This window comes from Zosterops lateralis (assembly GCF_965231275.1).
Source record: "Zosterops lateralis genome assembly, chromosome: 17".
NCBI classification, from domain to species: Eukaryota; Metazoa; Chordata; class Aves; order Passeriformes; family Zosteropidae; genus Zosterops; species Zosterops lateralis.
The window spans coordinates 6,895,956-6,913,029 of NC_139777.1; the positions used below are offsets into that span (position 1 = coordinate 6,895,956).

Consider the following 17,074-nt stretch of genomic DNA (forward strand, 5'->3'; position numbering starts at 1 on the left):
TGTGGCTGTTGGTGCCACAGCTGGTTTCTCAGAGCTGGGAGGTGCTGAAGGGAGTTTGTTGTTGGCCAAGTTAGTCTTAGATTGCAGGGGGTGGCGAGATGCAGGAACTGAGAGTCTTTTAGGATTTTTGGAGAGAAGGATGAGAAGATTGTTTGTGAAAGCAACTGGAATGGGGCATGGAAAAATCCAGGAAGGCTGTTTTACCCACGGGTGAAACTCTCTCTTTGGTTTGGACTGTAGCCAGTGGCACAGAGTAACAGAAACTTTTGAATTCATGCATCTGCTGCTTGGCCAGTCCTCGCTGGAGGCTCAAATGGAGCTGCCTGTTCTGGAACCATTTTAGCTCGAATCAGCTCCCAGAAGACGGTTGTTAATAACTCATGTCTCACCAGCCCTCTCCTCCTTCACTCCACTCCCTAAAAACTGGGCTGAGAGACTGTGCAGGAATTGGGGCTCTCCCAGGCAGGCCAGCAGCAAGGTGACAGGCTGAGGTCATCTGCTAAAGCCATCGCCGTCCTGCAGAGCACAGCCCTGTTCAGCACTCACTCGCTTTCTGTCCATTTTAATGCTTTAAACAGGGCTGTGCATTCAGCAGTTATTTGTGTAAGCGTTCTCCAGGCATTTGAAAAAGACTTCTGTTTTCCAGAGAAGAGAAGGAAAGGGGCCGGAAGGAACTACGTGGGGCAGGGTAGGGGTGAGTGATAGGGGAGCAGCCAAAATAGAGGGGTTTGGCTGAGCTCCTGTGGGGGTGGATATGGGCAGACACAGGCTTGGTAGGGCTCCCCCACACCTGGTATTAAATCAGAGAAAAGCCTTCCACCTTCTGGTGCTGGGAGTTATGCCTTTTAGAGCCGAGTTCGACAGTTGTTATTGCAATTTTGTGGTGCTCTTTTGATTTACAGCTGTTTTTACGACCATTGAGGCAGCCACAAATCGAGGAAATCTCATAAAACAGAGAGTAAACGTCTCCTTCACAACCCAGGCAGAGTTTTGGCATCCGTGCTTATTCCATAGAGCAGGATGTGTAAACAATATTGTGTCCCCTGAGTGGCTGATATCAGTACAGTTAAGTGGTAACAGCTTGAAAAATGCATTTCTCATATATTGGTGGTAAAACTCGAAATGAGCCCCCAGGCTAAAGTAAATTGGTGACATTTTGCAGCAGAAAGGTGGGGGGGGGGGAAGGGGAAAAAAAAAAAAAATAAGGGCAGCAATTGGAAATGCAGGGCCCCATCTTTCAAAGCAGTGGGACTGGAGCCAAAGTTGGATTTATCTGCATTATTGCAGTATGGAAATAAATGGATCCACCACACTTGTTGCAAAGCATATCTAATTGGAGAAGACAGATTATATGTTGGCTGCAAATGGGGGACTGCCCCATTCACCACCTTCTTATACAGAAGATGAGGTCAGTTAATGCCATATTTAATCAAGGCATAACAATGAGAGCTTTTTTCTTGACTTACTGTACAGCACAGGAGAAAAGCTTGGTGACCCTTTCCTGTAGAAAGTAGGTGAGTGCACTTCACTGCCCTTGAATGAGTGAGGGATAGGAAGCCAGATGCTTTGCAGATGTGAACCATAGGCTTCCTTCCATATTTTTTCCCCTGCAGCCTCCATTTGTAGAGAAATTTATATGCTGTCCTTTTTTAAGGTGTTCCTAATCCCTTCTGTTGAGTCTTTAAATACGTGCCCCCCATGGTGTGCCTTCTGTGCCTCTGTGTCCACCAGTGGGAACAAGAGCTCTGGGGAACAGGCAGTCCAACAGAGACTTTTTTTTTTCCCTAAAATGTAGAAACACGAGACCTGAGACAGAGGGAGAAGGCTTGATGGGTAGACTTGATAATGAAGTTAAAAGAGTCAATCTAATAAATACCACAGAGACAGCTTCTAGAATTTCTCCATGTTTTGGGATTACCGCATTCGTATTGTTTACCTAATGAATATTTGATGTTTCCTTCATGTATAGAGTTGCTGTTATGTGATGGGGGTGACAGGAGGTGTTGTCATCCTGTAGCTTCTCCATCTGATTACCCAGGGTCTGCTGAACATAACGAGTGGGGGTCCAGTCCAGCTCAAATTAATCTGGTGTCTGTTGGCGGAGGAGAGCTATGAGAAGACCTTGGGCAGCTGTCTGCTTCACAGAGCCTGGCAGGGAGTTCTCAAATAAAATGCTGTCGTTCCTTTCCTGGACTCATACTCATCATCTACTTGCCCAGTTCTAATTAACCTAATGGATAGTGTTAAAACTGGGCATCTGCAAGGGTTTGTAGACCAATAATCCAGGTGGTTTGGGGAATAGTTTCCTCGTTGGATCAGGAGAGGAGGAGAAGGCAGATGATCATTCATTTTTTGTTTGATTTTGCTTTCCGGTGCTGTCTGAAAAGAGCTAGTCTGAGGATGTTGAGTTAGGCAGTAGCTGCACTCTGTTTCTGCAGTTTCTGTGGGCAAAATGGGAATGGCCATTCCCCAAGATCATGCACACACCCAGCACTGTTGGTGGTAAAGCTGCAGTGAATGACACTTTTATCCAGAGGTTATTTGTTAAATTCTCTACTGATGTGTTAATAGAAAGCACTGGACAGGAGGTGGTTGCAGTGTTTGCTTATGAATGTCTTCATGTTGGTAACATTTTTATTAAAATTTTACCTTCTGGAGTCATGTTGGTGCATGGGAGTCTCGGCTTCCACAGATATTATGCTTCAAAGGAAAAATCCAGCTGTGTGTCTTGGTCTCAAGGATTAAACTTGAAAACTTGCATTTAGAAATGATGGTTGACAAATGCAGACAGATGTCCAAATTGGTTTCCTTTAAAGTTATATTAAATTTTCAATCTTTCTTGTGTGAGTCCCCTTGGTTTTTATAATTATTTTGCATTGTCCTGCCATCAGCACAAAGCTGGAGGGCTGCAGCAGGTACTAGTACTGAAGCAGAGGAGAGCAATCCCTGAAGCACAGTCCACTAGCAGAGGCAAATCTCCCAAATCTCTGTGCTCTTACAGCAGCTGAGGTGCTCAGAGGGGGCAGGGCCAGCTCTGCTCCAGTACGACTCACATGACTGTAATATTCATCTTGTAATAAGTATCTCTCCTACACATAATTCTGGTGGGATTGAAAATTTCCCAGTAAACCTCTTAGCAAGGCTGCTGAATTAAAAAGAGGAGATGCTTCTTAGGTGGTGAAGCCTGCCTGAATCACAGGATCTCTGCAGGAGCTGCTCCCGTACCCAGGCACATCCTAACGCTGCTTGTCGGGTGCTGGTGGGCCAGTGGCCCCATCCAAGAGCTCTGAGTCTCATGAGATTTGCTTTCCCATTCAGTATGAACACATCCAGCACGCTGCAGCTCTGGGTGAAGCCAGGGATGTGCTTTGTGTCCAAACTGAGTAATCTTGTGCATGAAAGGGGAGCCCGCTCCAGCAGCCCCATCCTCCTGGGCTGCACAGCTGTGCAAGGAGTGGACCTGGGAAAGAACGGTGCTTTTGTGCAGCCCAGTTATGTGTTTAACATAATAAATGTTTATTGTCCTCTGGAGCAAAGGAGCAATAGGCTAAATTATAGCCCGGGGAGGGAAAGCCAGAATCATGAGGTATAGGCTGTTAATTATCTTTTTTTTTTTTTTTAGCTGTCATAATGTACTGGCGTTTTCCTGCAGCTCCCCACCTCCCACTTCTCCATTACCTCCACCACCACTATCTCTAAAATATCTGCTTCCCTTACCACTGGGCCCTCCTCCTCTCTGGCCTCCTGCTCTTTCATTTGTAAGGCATCTCTGGCCTCCTGAGAGATTTGTGACTTCTCTCCCAGCAGCCGCTTATGGTGATAAAGGCCCTCAGACTGCCTCTCTCTGATTAATCAGCCCTCGTGCAGCCTCGATAGGGTGTTAATTTGTAAACTCAGTGGACAGGCAACTGTGATAAGCCTCTGCAGCTGCTGTGTGTCTGCCGGGGGGATGGGCAGATAAGGCTTCAGCCCTGGGATGCAGCCAAGAAATATTTTGGAGCAGTGAATTAGAAACAACAACAACAAAAGAGCCTTCTGCAGAGGCACTCCTTTGAGGTTGCTGTGGGTAAGACAGCAAGTTTCAATGGCAGCAGACAAGAGCCGCCTTCCTGATAAGCTCCCTGACCCCCCAGGCCCAGGAAAGGGCCACGTCAAGATTGCATTCTCAACTGGGAAATTCTGTCAGAGGGATGTCCGTGTGTCACATCCCATGGGTTGGGCTGGGAGGACAATGCCATCTCTGTGCCTCATGTACTCACTGCAGTTAACCTGATCCTTGTCAGAGAACTTGGTGCTGATTTGTCAGGGCTGTCTGATGTGACATGTCACCTGCAAGAAAGGCATGGACACTAAGGGTGTTCAGAACAGCATCAGTGTCAAATGATTTTTGGGCACCCTTAAATGTCTGCTCTGTGATACGATTCACATAAAATTCTATAGAGTCCACTATGTATCTAGAGTATGGATTGAAAACAAAAATACAGCATTTTCCCTAGAGAACAGACCATACTGAGTGGTCTGAGACCACAGAGTAGTGCTCTGAGAAATAGCAAAGCTGGGGGTTAACCTCTGGAATACCCAGGCAGATTGGAGCAGGCTGCAGTGATGACAGGCATGTATTCTGTTTGTCTGCCCAAGGAGGTTGTGTTGAATGTTTCTGGTGTGCTCATGCAATTTCCCCTTTTTTATTGATTTGATTATGTTTTCTTCAAAAATTGGAAGGAGATATTTCACTGCATTTTTATCAGCGCTTTGGTTCAGCTGAATCCTAATGATCCTGCCATTGTTGGCCTCCCTAATTTTTCTAATATTATCTGACAACATGCAACAGACGATGGAAGCAGTTCCTTCCCTGTCTGCCAATGCAGGTTGTTATTCAGTTCGTTTTTGAACTGCAGCAATCCTCAGACAGACAGTGACCTTTTTATGAAATCAAATGTCTTGCAAAACCCTCTTGGTCTCTGAACTGTGATTTATAGCCATTTGTGTTGGAGAAAGCTGCAGGTGGGATTTGGGTGACACGTAATTGGTTAAAAGATAAAATAAAATGAAGGTTGCCCTGCTGGTACAGTGATGGCAGGAGCTACAGGAATGAATTGCTTGGCAGTGCAGAGCCTGGCCCTCCTCCTCCCGCCCTCCTCCATCGCTTGCCAAGTCCTGTCTGGCAGGCCATTACAATGATAAATGCAGGTAGCTGGCAAAGACCACAGCTGAGAGTTTGTTCTAGCATGCCAAGCCCTGCTTGGCATTCCCAGTTGGTGCCAGCATTTGCACTCTTACTCAGTTTGACGGAAACCAGGACATGAGGTGTGAATTTATGTCCGCATCCTTCCAGGAGAGAGTTGGGATAATGAAATGCCAAGGCAGCCCAGGGAGCAGCAGAGTAATTTGGTAGGTACCAAACAACAGTCTGCCACCTGTCATTCGCAGCAGAGTCCCTGCTCTCCCCCATCACTCTTCCTACAGTGCAGCCTTTGAATTATAAGAAGTTTTAGATAGTTCTGCAAAGAGCACTCGCCGTTCCCTTTGATTTAGTGCAAATAAAAAGCCATATCCCCGCCAAATAGATGGGCTGACTAGATAGGATCAAGCTGTAATGACAATAATACAAACTGCTATAGCAGTGTGTTACACAGCATTCCCAACCTTTCCTACCTGAAGGTGGGTTTTCCCTTACATTTGTAGCAAAAGATAAATCAGTAATCAAATCTGTGCTTGCCTAAGTGAGTGTCTGGGCAACGAAAAAAATTTGAATGTGGAAGTGTAGGCTGGAAGATCTGTTTTGGGAGGTGGTGAGCTCTCTGAGAAAGACATGAGAGCTCTGGTGTTTGAGATGTTTTAAACCAGACCACACAAAGCCCTTTTCTTAGTGTATCATGGAAACTGTGTTTTCCTGACTGTGGTATGTATCAGTTCCTTTAACACAGACACATCACTGCCTCCAACCTACACTGAGAGCTGCAGCCTCATCCAGTGGCACAGGGAGAGGACTGTCCTCTGGGTGTCATTCATAGACCAGAACACCCAGGAGCATATGAGCATGTGTTATGGGGAAATCAGTGCTGATTAGAGTGGAAAATAGCAGGACTGTAAAGCAAAGGTGGATTTGGTAGTGGCTGGGGAGCTGAGGTTTGAAGGAGAAAGATCCTAAGGACCAAGTGCACCCTAGTTTAAATTAGGACACACAGTCACACTAACGTTAAACAAGTATTTTGGCTGATTTTAATGAGGGACACCTGGAAATTTTCTTTTCTCATTGGTGTCTCTGGAAACAGCTGAGGAACCTTCTGCAGCTGTCTGATGAGCCTTGGTGAGGTCCAGGAACTCCCCAGCTTCCTCCCTTCTCCTCCTTCACTAAATTTTTTTTCAGTACATGTATTTATTTATTTATTGGAGCTGAGCTGGGAAGGAGAGGGAGTTTGATCTTTTCCTTTGGGAGACAGCAACTGCTCAGAGGAAGATGAATCATAAAGCATCGCTAATGGAGGGGATGGGAAGGGGAGAACTCTGGGCTGCAGCCACTCCCCTGGGGCTGGGGGGATGGTTTGAGGAGAGAGGGAAGAGGAGCTAGCAGGCCTGTTCCCTGAGGCTCTGATGGCAGACATGCTGTAGGTCAGATGTCCCTGTGTGTCAGAGGATTCAGTCACCCTTTGTCACAGGAAGAGGCACATCTGTGCAATAAGCAACACACTACAGCAGCATATGTTTAAGAATTACTGCTGCTGCTCGATTTAAACAAGTCTGTTCAGTCCCACAATGGTTGTAAAATTATGAGGAACATGCTCGGGGTTCAAGACATTGATGTCAAACTTGTGGAGGAGCAATGAGCTTGGTTCCTCACTGCCCTGCACTGAGTCAGACTCCACACAGTGTTTCCTTTGGTGCCTTCCCGTCCTCGTCCACTCTGCCTCCCATTCCATTTGCCATTGTGTAAAGTCAGTGTAACTCAGTGGTGAATTAGGACCAGTGATCTCTGCTTCTAGGGTCTCTATGGCCCAGTTTAATCTGTGTTCCCAGGCTTGTGCTAGTTTCTCAAAGGGGCTGTTGCAAAAAACAGTCATGGTTATAAAAACTGCTGAGAGAAATGAGCATTCTTGGAAGAAAAAGTGACAAAGAGGCAAGTGCATGGTGACAGTCCCAGGAGCAGAGAAATACTGAATATGTGTGTGCTAAATGAATGTGAGGCGGGAACCTAAACAATTGTTGCTGTATGGAAGTACAGTCCAAGAAACATTTTGTTTGTAGTGAACATTCTGTAGAGTAAACCCATGGAAAATACAGAAAACCCATCACTATCTCTCAGAGATGGCCTTGAATCATAATTGAACTAGAAGTATCTGTGGTGTTTAAGGCATTGCCATCTCAATAAGTAGTTGCTTGTTTGGGGTGTTTGTGCTGTGTGTTTCACTGGGACATGTTATGGTGTAACTGAAAGTACAATTGTATTTTTAGGATTGTTGCTAGAAAGGTGGAGATTCATTCTTGCTTAGGGAATGTTTTTTATTATTAGTCCTTATTTGCACTGGAGATCAACAGACAGAATTTCATAAATTATGCCAACTATCAGCTGTAACCAGATTTTTCAGAACAACCTGGTCACCATTCAGATTTCTAAATGGATTTTTGGAAATGCTCCATACCCAGTAGCTCTAGTCAAGTTGATGCCCCAAAGGCAGCTGCTGAGTGTTGAGCCCTCTTGGAAGCCCAGTCTATAAATTCTGTGGGAAGATAATCACAGTGTGGATTTGTAGAAGTCCTGTTCCCTCTTGCTTCTTAATCCCTCACACAGCTGGGCTGTGCTGTGTCCCAGCCAGCTGTGTACCACAAAACTGGATATTCCTAGAAGGTTCACAAAAATGACTGAATTGCAGGTCTAACTTTTCTTTTGTCTTCCTAACTGAGCTGTGGTTTCTCTCCAAAAATAATGCAGGTCTTGGAAAGACTGTAGGCTACCTTGAAACATCCCCTCACAATGCAAGCAGTGTTATCCATGGCTTGCTTTTATATCCTGAAATGTGTAGAATACTTTGTTGGTCTTAAGGGAGATTTTTACTTTGGGTTTTTTGTGTGCATATGTGCTATTTCTGGGCTTCTCTTGCACCTTTCCACATGTATCAATTTCCATTTCCTACAGAAGAATCACAGCCCAAACAATACCTTCCTGTTTTAGTTATTGTTCTCATATTACTGGATGAGGGGTCTGGTATGAATGACTTGCAGAGTGAACTGCAAAGTAGTAAAGCAGTACTGACGTGCTGAAATTCTTTGCTGGACAAGCGATCAAGTGGCATTGGAGTGGTTGGTAAAGGCAGGGGAGGCAGATCAAAGGAAAGAAGGAAAATTGATCCAGAATTTTCAGGTAGTGTCCGTGCTTTATGCTAAAACTTTCTGTAAGCCTATCCAGCACTTCTAGTTTGGAAATCTCCCAGAGAAGGGTTTTCTTGTGAGCTTTTTAGTGCTTGCTAAGTTCAGTAATTGTGCAAACAGTCTCTCTTGAGACTGGCTCTTGGCTGTCTAGTCGATAGGCAGCCATCCAGATCTAAAACTTAAACTGTATTTTACTGTCTCCTTCTTCTGCCTACCGTACTGGACTCATTTGGAGGGAATACTTGGCTTTTGCCCTGTCCGTGACATAGATACCAGGTCTCTAACACTACTTTGCTTGTTCCTTGTGAACCAGAACTGCAGCCTCATTAGCAGTTTCCCAGTGTCTTGCTATCAGGCTCCTGGAGTATCAGGCTTGGATCTGGCATTTGGTGCTCCAGGAGATGGCATGAAGGTCCACAGAGCCTTTGTTGTTGGTGATAAGGAACAGTTCTATTCCCTGTTAGCCATTTATAGGCTATGGATAAAGGGGAGAAAAAAAAGAAGTAATTACAGCGAGGTCTGACATAATTTATAGTGCTGTCTTTGTCTGATGATGTTGTTCTGTTATATATAATCATTAAATTATTAATCTGCAAGAGCTCTTGCACCTTTCAGCTGCTTTGGGTTAGTGGGAACCAGGATGGATGAGGCATGGACTTCATCATGCCTCACTGCTCACCTTCAGAGGAGAGGGTGTGCTACATCCTTTGTGGTTACCACCTCACATTTGAGGAAAAAGCTGCCTTTGCTGAGCTTTTAGTGCTGAAAATTGAATCAGTGTTTATATGTGCTGGGTTCAAGGGGAGGAAGGGGGAGGGACTGCAGCACCATTCCTCTGCTTGCTCTCTGCAAAGCAGAAAAGGGCAGAAATGTTATTTTCCTCTGCAGTGTATTCAGCCTGGTTTCAGGCTGTCACAGAACTGGGTGGAGGCATTTTCCCCTTTAGAGCAGAAAAGAAAGAAAATCAAAAGGTGACAAGGGATTGGTAACTTCATTGAATAAGCCACAAAGGGGACCTGGAAGGCTTGGTGTCATTGAAAGGGTGCTGGGTCTTAGAGGTTTCAGCAACATGAGGTTACCTCAGAAACTGCTGCTCTGGGGACAGATGTCAGAGATGCTTCAAGGGCCACGGTTGTTACTGGGGACGAGGGTGGGACCATGCAAGCAGCATTTTTATGTACACAAGCCTGTGGTGGGTTCTGTGGCTGCGGGCTGTGCTCTGGGGCAAGGGAGATGAGCATCCAGTGAATAGGGAAGGTGGAGGTGTATCCTATCTGTGAGCTTCAGGATGGGCAAGTCGTGCTGCTTTACACAACAACAAAGAGGAATTTGAGGGGTTCATGAGATGGTCCTTCAGATGGAGATAGGCAGGAGGCAGCAAGAGGGGGGAAAAGGGGGATTTTTAGTTTCATTTTGCAGTCAAGAACATGTGATTTCCTGGGATGGCTTGAACTCTTCATAAAAGACTCCAAATGCCTGGGAATGCCTCCAAATGCAAGGGAAGAATTCCACTTTATTAATAATATTTTTAAATCCCTTCTTAAACATATGCAAATGATTTGCTTGGAACAGCAGTATTTGGGAGGGGACTTGTTTCAGCAGATGTGTTGGTTTGCTGGATTTTTTCACTCATTAATGGGCTCCCTCAGACACATAGGTTTTATTGTACGCTTTCTTTAAAGGGTGACTGATAGGGTTGAATGATGTATTCAGACTCTTCCTCCCCCAGCTTCCCTCCTGCCTTTACAGCAGCTCACAGAATATCCTATAGCACAGGCGTTCACTGTTTCAGAATGGTGCTCGTGCCAAAAACTGCTCAGATCTGGAGCTAGAAATCACCAGAAGTGAGAGCAAAAGTTACTGTAAACTCTAGGTGTGAAGGTTTGTGTCTGTGAACTGAAGCTGCGATGTTGAAAACGCTGCTCTGTAAATGTTGACTCTGATTGTGGAAGGCGGTGGCACATGCTGATAGCAGAAGGCTGAGCAATAATCCGGGTGTTTTACTTTGTCTTTAAAGTGAATTTTCTGGCTTGACTTCCTTAAACATTGTTTTTATATAGTCTGGACCTGTAGCACTGAGATCTTTAGCTTCTGGCTGAGCAGTGCCAGGCTGCGCTGAACCTGCGGTACCGAGGTGTGCAGAAGGGAGTGAGCTGGTGGCTGCCACAGTGAGACCAGGCTTTCCAAACCAGGGGAAGCACAAAGCTTCTCCCAGCTGGAGTGGCTGCCATGGGCAGAGCAGCTCCTGCAGCCCTGGCTGGCTCCCCAGGAAGGGCTCTCCCTTCCAGAGAAGGCTCCTCTGGAGGGGTGCACACCCCAGCATCCGGACCCGGCACTTAGGATTTGTGGCTCAGTGGCCGATTTACTGCTGGGGCTTTAGTGCAAGCCACGGTGAAGTTTCATTGCCTGTAAAATGGGGGAATCTTATTTATCCACCTGCCACGTGTCCGAGTGCTTGTGGAGTGCTTTGAGAGTAGGCCCTGGCTTTGTGTGAGCTGTTAGCATGGGTGAGTTCCCTGAGCCTGCAGATGTGTTCTGCATCCGTGGTGACTTGGTGTTGATTGTAAGTGAAAAATCTCCTAACAACGGGTTGTAAATTCAGAGTTGGCTGTCAAACATTTTATGCACCACTGTTGTTGCTGCTGTGTGACGCTGTTACACTTTCTTTGCAAACCAGCCTAGGCAAAACGTTGTTTAATCCTGGTTCTTCCTCTTTTTAATCCATGCAGTGAAGGGATCGTGCAGGTAACTGATTTTCCCAAAATTTTAGGATCTTTTTTGCTGAGCTGTGTAATGATCATACATGCCACAGCTACACGTGCAGCTTTGTCGTGGACATAATTCAGAATTTTTTTCTTATGTGTCTCAGCCTCAATCTATTTTTCATGTTGTTTTCCCTCTCTTTTTTATACATTTGCATTAAGTAAGACATTCAGTGCTTGCAGTGCCACTTTTTTTAGAAGTAACATTAATGGATCACTCTTGCTTCTTACTATATCATGCAGAACTTCTTGCATTTTACTATTTGTTTTTTTCCTTCTGAGTCGTCATTTAAAATATATAGCAGTGTAATACAATTTGTAGTGCTCTTTATCATGCAAATCTCCCAAGGCACCTTAGAATAAAATCAATAACATCAAAAATAAAATCAACTTAGTTCAGCCATGTGTTGAATTAATTAATTGTTTTTAAAGCAGAGCCAGGGGAAAAAGGCTTTTTTCACTTTCAGTATCTTTTGCTCGTCAGCTTCGTATTTCACCCCATTTTATTCATGCAGCAGTCAGTGCAAACACGTTGATGATACTTTCTTATAGATGGTAGTAATGTTGATCGTGCTCCTGCTCCCAGACCAGCTTTGATTATGGAGAGGCTGCTTGCTATTTTATCAGATAGCGAGGAGGAAAAGCTTATGCTGAAATCGGTTGACTGTTTGATATCAGTGGGGGGAGGAAAGGAAGCCATCAAATTAACTCATAAAAGCTTTATTTACGATGAATGGACTTTTTTCCCTGTCTGTCGTTATCATCTTGTCTGTAACCCAGTGACCCTGATTATCATGAAGCTGTTTACAAGGTTTAGGTTAATTGGATTTCTTTAACTATTTCCCAGAGCTGTGAGGAGCACAAATACACTGCTGTGGAGTTCAGACAGCATAGTACAACCCAGTCTGCAAGGATACGGGCTTCTTCCAAGAGGAAGTCGTTTTATTTCATACTCAACTAAGTGCATAGCAGCATGTACCTATCATTTGGCATAATATTAAACAACACCCTCCTTCATACAGATGTGTTCAGTTGCAACTTGTGTTTCCAATACACAAATTACATTTTGCATGTTCAGCAAGAACTGAGCTTATTTTCAGTGAGAGAGCCTTTGAAATGTGTTTTGGTTTGTTTTGGTTTTTTTTTTCTTTTCCTTCAGCTTGATAGCAGTTTCACTGGTTTTGTTTTTATATGAGGACTCATGGATAAAATAGCTGTGCATTGCATGGCTGCCTAAATAAACGAGACAGGAGGATATAGTTGGGTGAGATCAGGACAGTCCTCTTGCTTGGCTTTCATCTCCTCAGGATGCATGCTCGTTCTTTAATGGCACAACATTGCACCCTCCAGGTGCAATGCGCAACTGCAGGTCTCCAGATAACCCACTTGTTTTATGAGCTGTGTTTTTGTGAGCAAGCCTTCCGAATTTCTCCTTCAGGATTATTCACCCTCTCTTTCTCTTCCTTTTTCAGGCTTCTGTAGGCTCTGAGAAGCTGTTCTCTCCTGCAGCAAATAAAGGTAAGTGATCTGGAGAAATGCTTTCCTTATCTTACAGCAAGTGATTTGGGGTGTGAAGCCGTATCACACGAATAGCAGGACATCAATTTTGCCAGAGCCTGTAGCTTGGCCACACACATTGCCTTAAAGATCAGCTTTACAGGCTTGTGATGATTTAAGTTAAAATTTAGAGCTGCATTGTCTCAATGTGGGGTGGGACTTCTTCCCTTCCAGTAAGATTTGTATTAAGTGTCTTGGAGAGAGGGATTACTGACAAAGGAGAAGTCAGTCCTTACTGTAGGGGATATGCTTCTCCCTCTAATACAATCAAATCCTCATTTCTCTTGAGCAAATCAGTATTTCAGTGCTGTCTGTGTCATGCTGACAAGGGCTTGCACATCCCTCCCCTGCCAGTGCCCGTGGAGCATTTGTGCCTGCACATCTGGGTTCTCCAGGACACGGTGGAGGGTGCTCGGCACGGCGCAGCCCCACTGCTGCTGTTAATGACAGTTACCTGTGATAGGCACTGGGTGTTGCTAAGAGACTGCCTCGTTCCACATCCCCTTGGGGGGCACAGCCACGGATCTCTAAATGCACCAAGCCCTCCTCTGAGAGCTCGGCACAGCCATAAAACCAGGCTGCTCTGCTTTCATGTGTTCCCAGGGATAATCTCACTGAGATGGATGCTGGGCAGAAATGGCAAAGAAACAGCCTTGGAGAGGGCAAACTGTGGTACATGGTGGAAAGCATCGTGTTGGGAGTGTTCCACTTTGCTGTGCAAGGAGGTTTGTGTGGCTCCAAATTAATTGCCAGGGCTTGTGGTTGTCTGTAGCGTCTTCTGCATTGAGCTGCAAAATAAAATCAATTCACAGCAATAGTGGATATTAGGGGCATGCAAATACCCCAAAGAGGGGAGATGAGGCCCATCAAAAAGAAGTGATGAAATAACCTTCTTGCATTATTTCAGTGGGGCCAAGAAAGGAACAATTTGCAGTTGTGTAGGAGTAGGTGCTGGACATGGAAAGGCGTTTTGGTGGTTGTGTGCTCCATCACCTGGATCCAGGCCCAGTTTTTAGCAGGGCTCTTCAGCAGCAGTAACAGTTAGGAATTCTCTTTCTTTCCAAGCTTTGCAGATTTTCAATGCCAAATGTGGAAACCGATGACAAGCCCATTATGTTATTACATTTGTAGATATTTTTACAAAAGTATGCAGCTTTATCTGGGGGAACGAGGGAAATTTAAACAAATGGTGGGGAAGAACATTTCTCTTCTCTCACTTGGCTCGCTGATAAGGCGAACCAGATTGCCCATACGGCACTGCCTCGGCAAAACAAAAATCCTGCCATCCTGCATAATGCCTGGCACAGAGACCTGCTGGAGAGGCTTATGTTGAAGCGTTAGCAGCTTTGTTGGCTCCTCCTTGTGCTGAAGCTCAAGATCCCCCACCCCTTCGTATCATGGAGCAGCTCAGCAACATGGGTTTTCAAAATACCTCCCTATCAGGAAGTTAAATGTGCGAATGCCTGTGAATTTGCTGTCTTGAAGTTTGTGTTCAGTGCTGTTTATATCGCTGTAATTTCAGCCTGTTCCTGTTTGCTTTAATGTGGGTGTAGACATTGCCAGCTTTGGGTTCAGATCATGGGTTTTGTCTCAGACTTCTCTTTTACCCTGGCCCTGTACCGATGCACCTCGCTTATGGCATGGAGGACAAGCTCTCCTGGGGCTACCTCAGCGTTTGGCACTTGGCTTGAGAGGTGAGAGAAATTCGCCTCGGCAGAGATTTTGTGCAGAAACCCAAACAGTGCTAAATTTTACCCCTCGCCCTGTTATCACTCCCGCAACGCATGAGCCAGATTTGTCTCTTGCACATGCAAATGAACGCCGCTCTTACACGACCAGGCTCGAGGATGCCATATGGCCGGGAGAAAGTGACTTTCAAAGCGTTGCACTTAAATTCCTTTTGTGAGATAAGAGCGTTGATTTAAGGCCGTGTTCTCCAGGGCTGGAGCCGTGGTGGCTCTGTGGGGAGGGGATTAGCTCAACACAGTTTCCTGATGGGCACACGCATGGTGCGGCGCGTGCTCGTCCTCTCCCGTGGGCATTTGCTCTGTGCCCTTCTTTTGTAAACACTGGCGGCCTTTTTGGAGAGATATTAGCTAGCGAATGTGCAGCATCTATGCTGCAGCTTTTATAGAAGGTAACCAGGCTTCTAAAATGCATAAAGGGGATTTATTGTCTGCTGCAACTCCCCGTGTTCCCAGTTCATTGTTTGGTGCAACTCCCTCTGTTCCCACAAACTCTCCCTGGGGATGTGTTTGGCCCTGTGTATTTGTTTTATGCCGTCCTAGTTTATCAGCAGCTTAGCAATGCAATTAAGTATTAAGATAGGCGGGTTACGCTTATTGGAGGCTGGAACAGCTGTAAAATGTAACCTTTGACCGCGTTTGAGAGCTCCACAAAAGGCCGGAGGAGCATCTTTTGTCTGGGGCTCTCTGGGTAACGTTTGCCTTTGCCCCCTCCCCGGTGGGGCCGCCATGGTGGCCGTGCTCCTCCTCCTGACACCAGTTCATCTGCAGCAGCAGATGCACGGCGTGGATGTCCACTTCGGGGACCAGTCACTATTATGCTGCAGAGAGAGGTGTCCTGACCCGGGGTGACCTCAGTAGTCACAGCTGTGAAATAGGCTGAATGGGGCACTTTGAGCTTCCAGCAGAAGAGGAGATTAAATCCTCTGTGTGAGGAAATAGTAATTAAAAGTAAGAGCAGAGAAGCCCTGATCTGCTCTGCTGACAGTCTTTGTTTTCTGACGCTGAAAGGCATTTGTTTGGCCAACTTGTCACTGCAGTGCAGAGTTACAAGGGCATTTGCTGCCGAGGGCCGGGTGTTACATCCTCCTGGAGAATAAATCAATAAACAAATAATAAAGGTCTGTTTGCTCTCTCATGCAGCTCCTTTCTCACAGGAATCTGCCAGCCAGCCTTTCCTTTTTCTGAAGGGCAAGCACCAGCAAAAGGCAGGGGAAGCATAGGTGAAAGCCAAATCTGTCACTCTGTCTCCAGGTAGGAGCATGAGGCAGAGGGGTGGCAGTCAGGGATAGGAAGGCAGATGACTTGTGAGGCTGAGGAGGTGAGAGTGAGGGACTTAAGACACCCATAAGTCACTGCAAGGACCTCCTTCTGCCAGCTGTGATCATATTTTGAAGTGTGTGGTGTAGGATAGTTTGTATTTTCTGGACTTGAGCATTGGGTCCTCACTGCTGGCTCCCTCCAGCTGCAGGCTTCCCTCGTGGGTCTGGCTGGAGGTGGTTGAGCTTTCTTATACCAGTCCTTGCTCCAGAGCTGCTATATGCCAGGGGAAGCAGGAGAGGTGGTGCCTTTTGTACCACAGTAGTCTTGCAGCTGCAGCTCAAGTGAACTGCTGAGTTCCCAGTGTTTGAACCCAAGGCCACTGTGGCAGTGAGGGTGTGACATGGATGTCTTAAAGGAGCTGTTTCTCTTGCTTGGTTTGATAGGTCAGTGTCCCCAGGGAGGAAAACCTCCATCAAAAAGTGGAGCCTGGGCAGCAGCCAGCATTTCTCCATTCATAACCTCAGGCATGCTGTGGGTGGGGAGGTGCCTGTGAGCTGAAAGAGGTGTCCAGGAGCCCCCAGGGCATGAGAAGCCCATGGAGGAGCCAGACCTGCACAGCCCTGTCTGCCCTGCAGCCCTGTGAGGCACTGAGCAGCAATGAGGGGAAAAAGAGCTTTGAAGTCTGTTGAAGACAGTATGTTGCTCCTATCTTTGGATCAGAATCAAGCTGGGCACGGAGGGAGCAGTGTAATCCATCTGTCTGGTGGCACAGAGGGGCTGGCCAGGACCCAGCCCTGCTCTGGCTGTTGGGGGCTCGCTGAGCTCCATGCCTCAATTTCCCCCTCCTGCAAAATGAAGACTAATGCTTGTCAGCCAAGTGCGCTCAGAGACTTAATTAATGAATGTTTGTCAAGCGATTTATCAAGAGATCCTTTTAATGAGAGATTCCATAAACAGTGCAAGGCTTCATTTTCATGGCAATAATAAATGACAGTGAAAGTAAGTCTTATCCTTCCCCCGCATATGCACCCCCCCAGGAAAAAAGATTGCTTACCCTCTGCTCTTACTTCTCCCTGGGTTTCTAGGCAGAGGGCTTTGAAGTGCTATCTTTCATCATGAACTGTACACATCCTCAAAGCTCTAAAGCTCACAGCCTGTGTCTTATCCCTCTGACAAGAGGGAGGCAAGCTTTCTCGGCATGCAGGTCATAATTGTCAGCCATGGGATGTGCCGCAGCCACCCGCCCCAACGGGCTAATGCAGCTTATGCTTCTTTGAAGTTCCCTCCCTTTATTTTCTGTCCTCTTGACCACAAAACTGTGCCTTGGGCCAGCAAGAGAGATTTCTTGTTCAGAGACGACACTGAGCTCTGACAAGCACA

The 17,074-nt window shown here is 46.1% G+C and overlaps 1 protein-coding gene across 17 annotated transcripts in view; it reads left to right on the plus strand.

The window, feature by feature from the left end:
- The window catches only part of FBRSL1 (fibrosin like 1), a 505,935-nt gene that overhangs the window by 438,544 nt on the left and 50,317 nt on the right, over positions 1-17,074 (plus strand). For all 17 annotated transcript variants that reach the window (XM_083874230.1, XM_083874222.1, XM_083874217.1 and 14 more), the window contains one exon: positions 12,602-12,647. In XM_083874230.1, the coding sequence (XP_083730356.1) occupies positions 12,602-12,647 (46 nt within the window). The remainder of the gene's footprint in view (positions 1-12,601; positions 12,648-17,074) is intronic.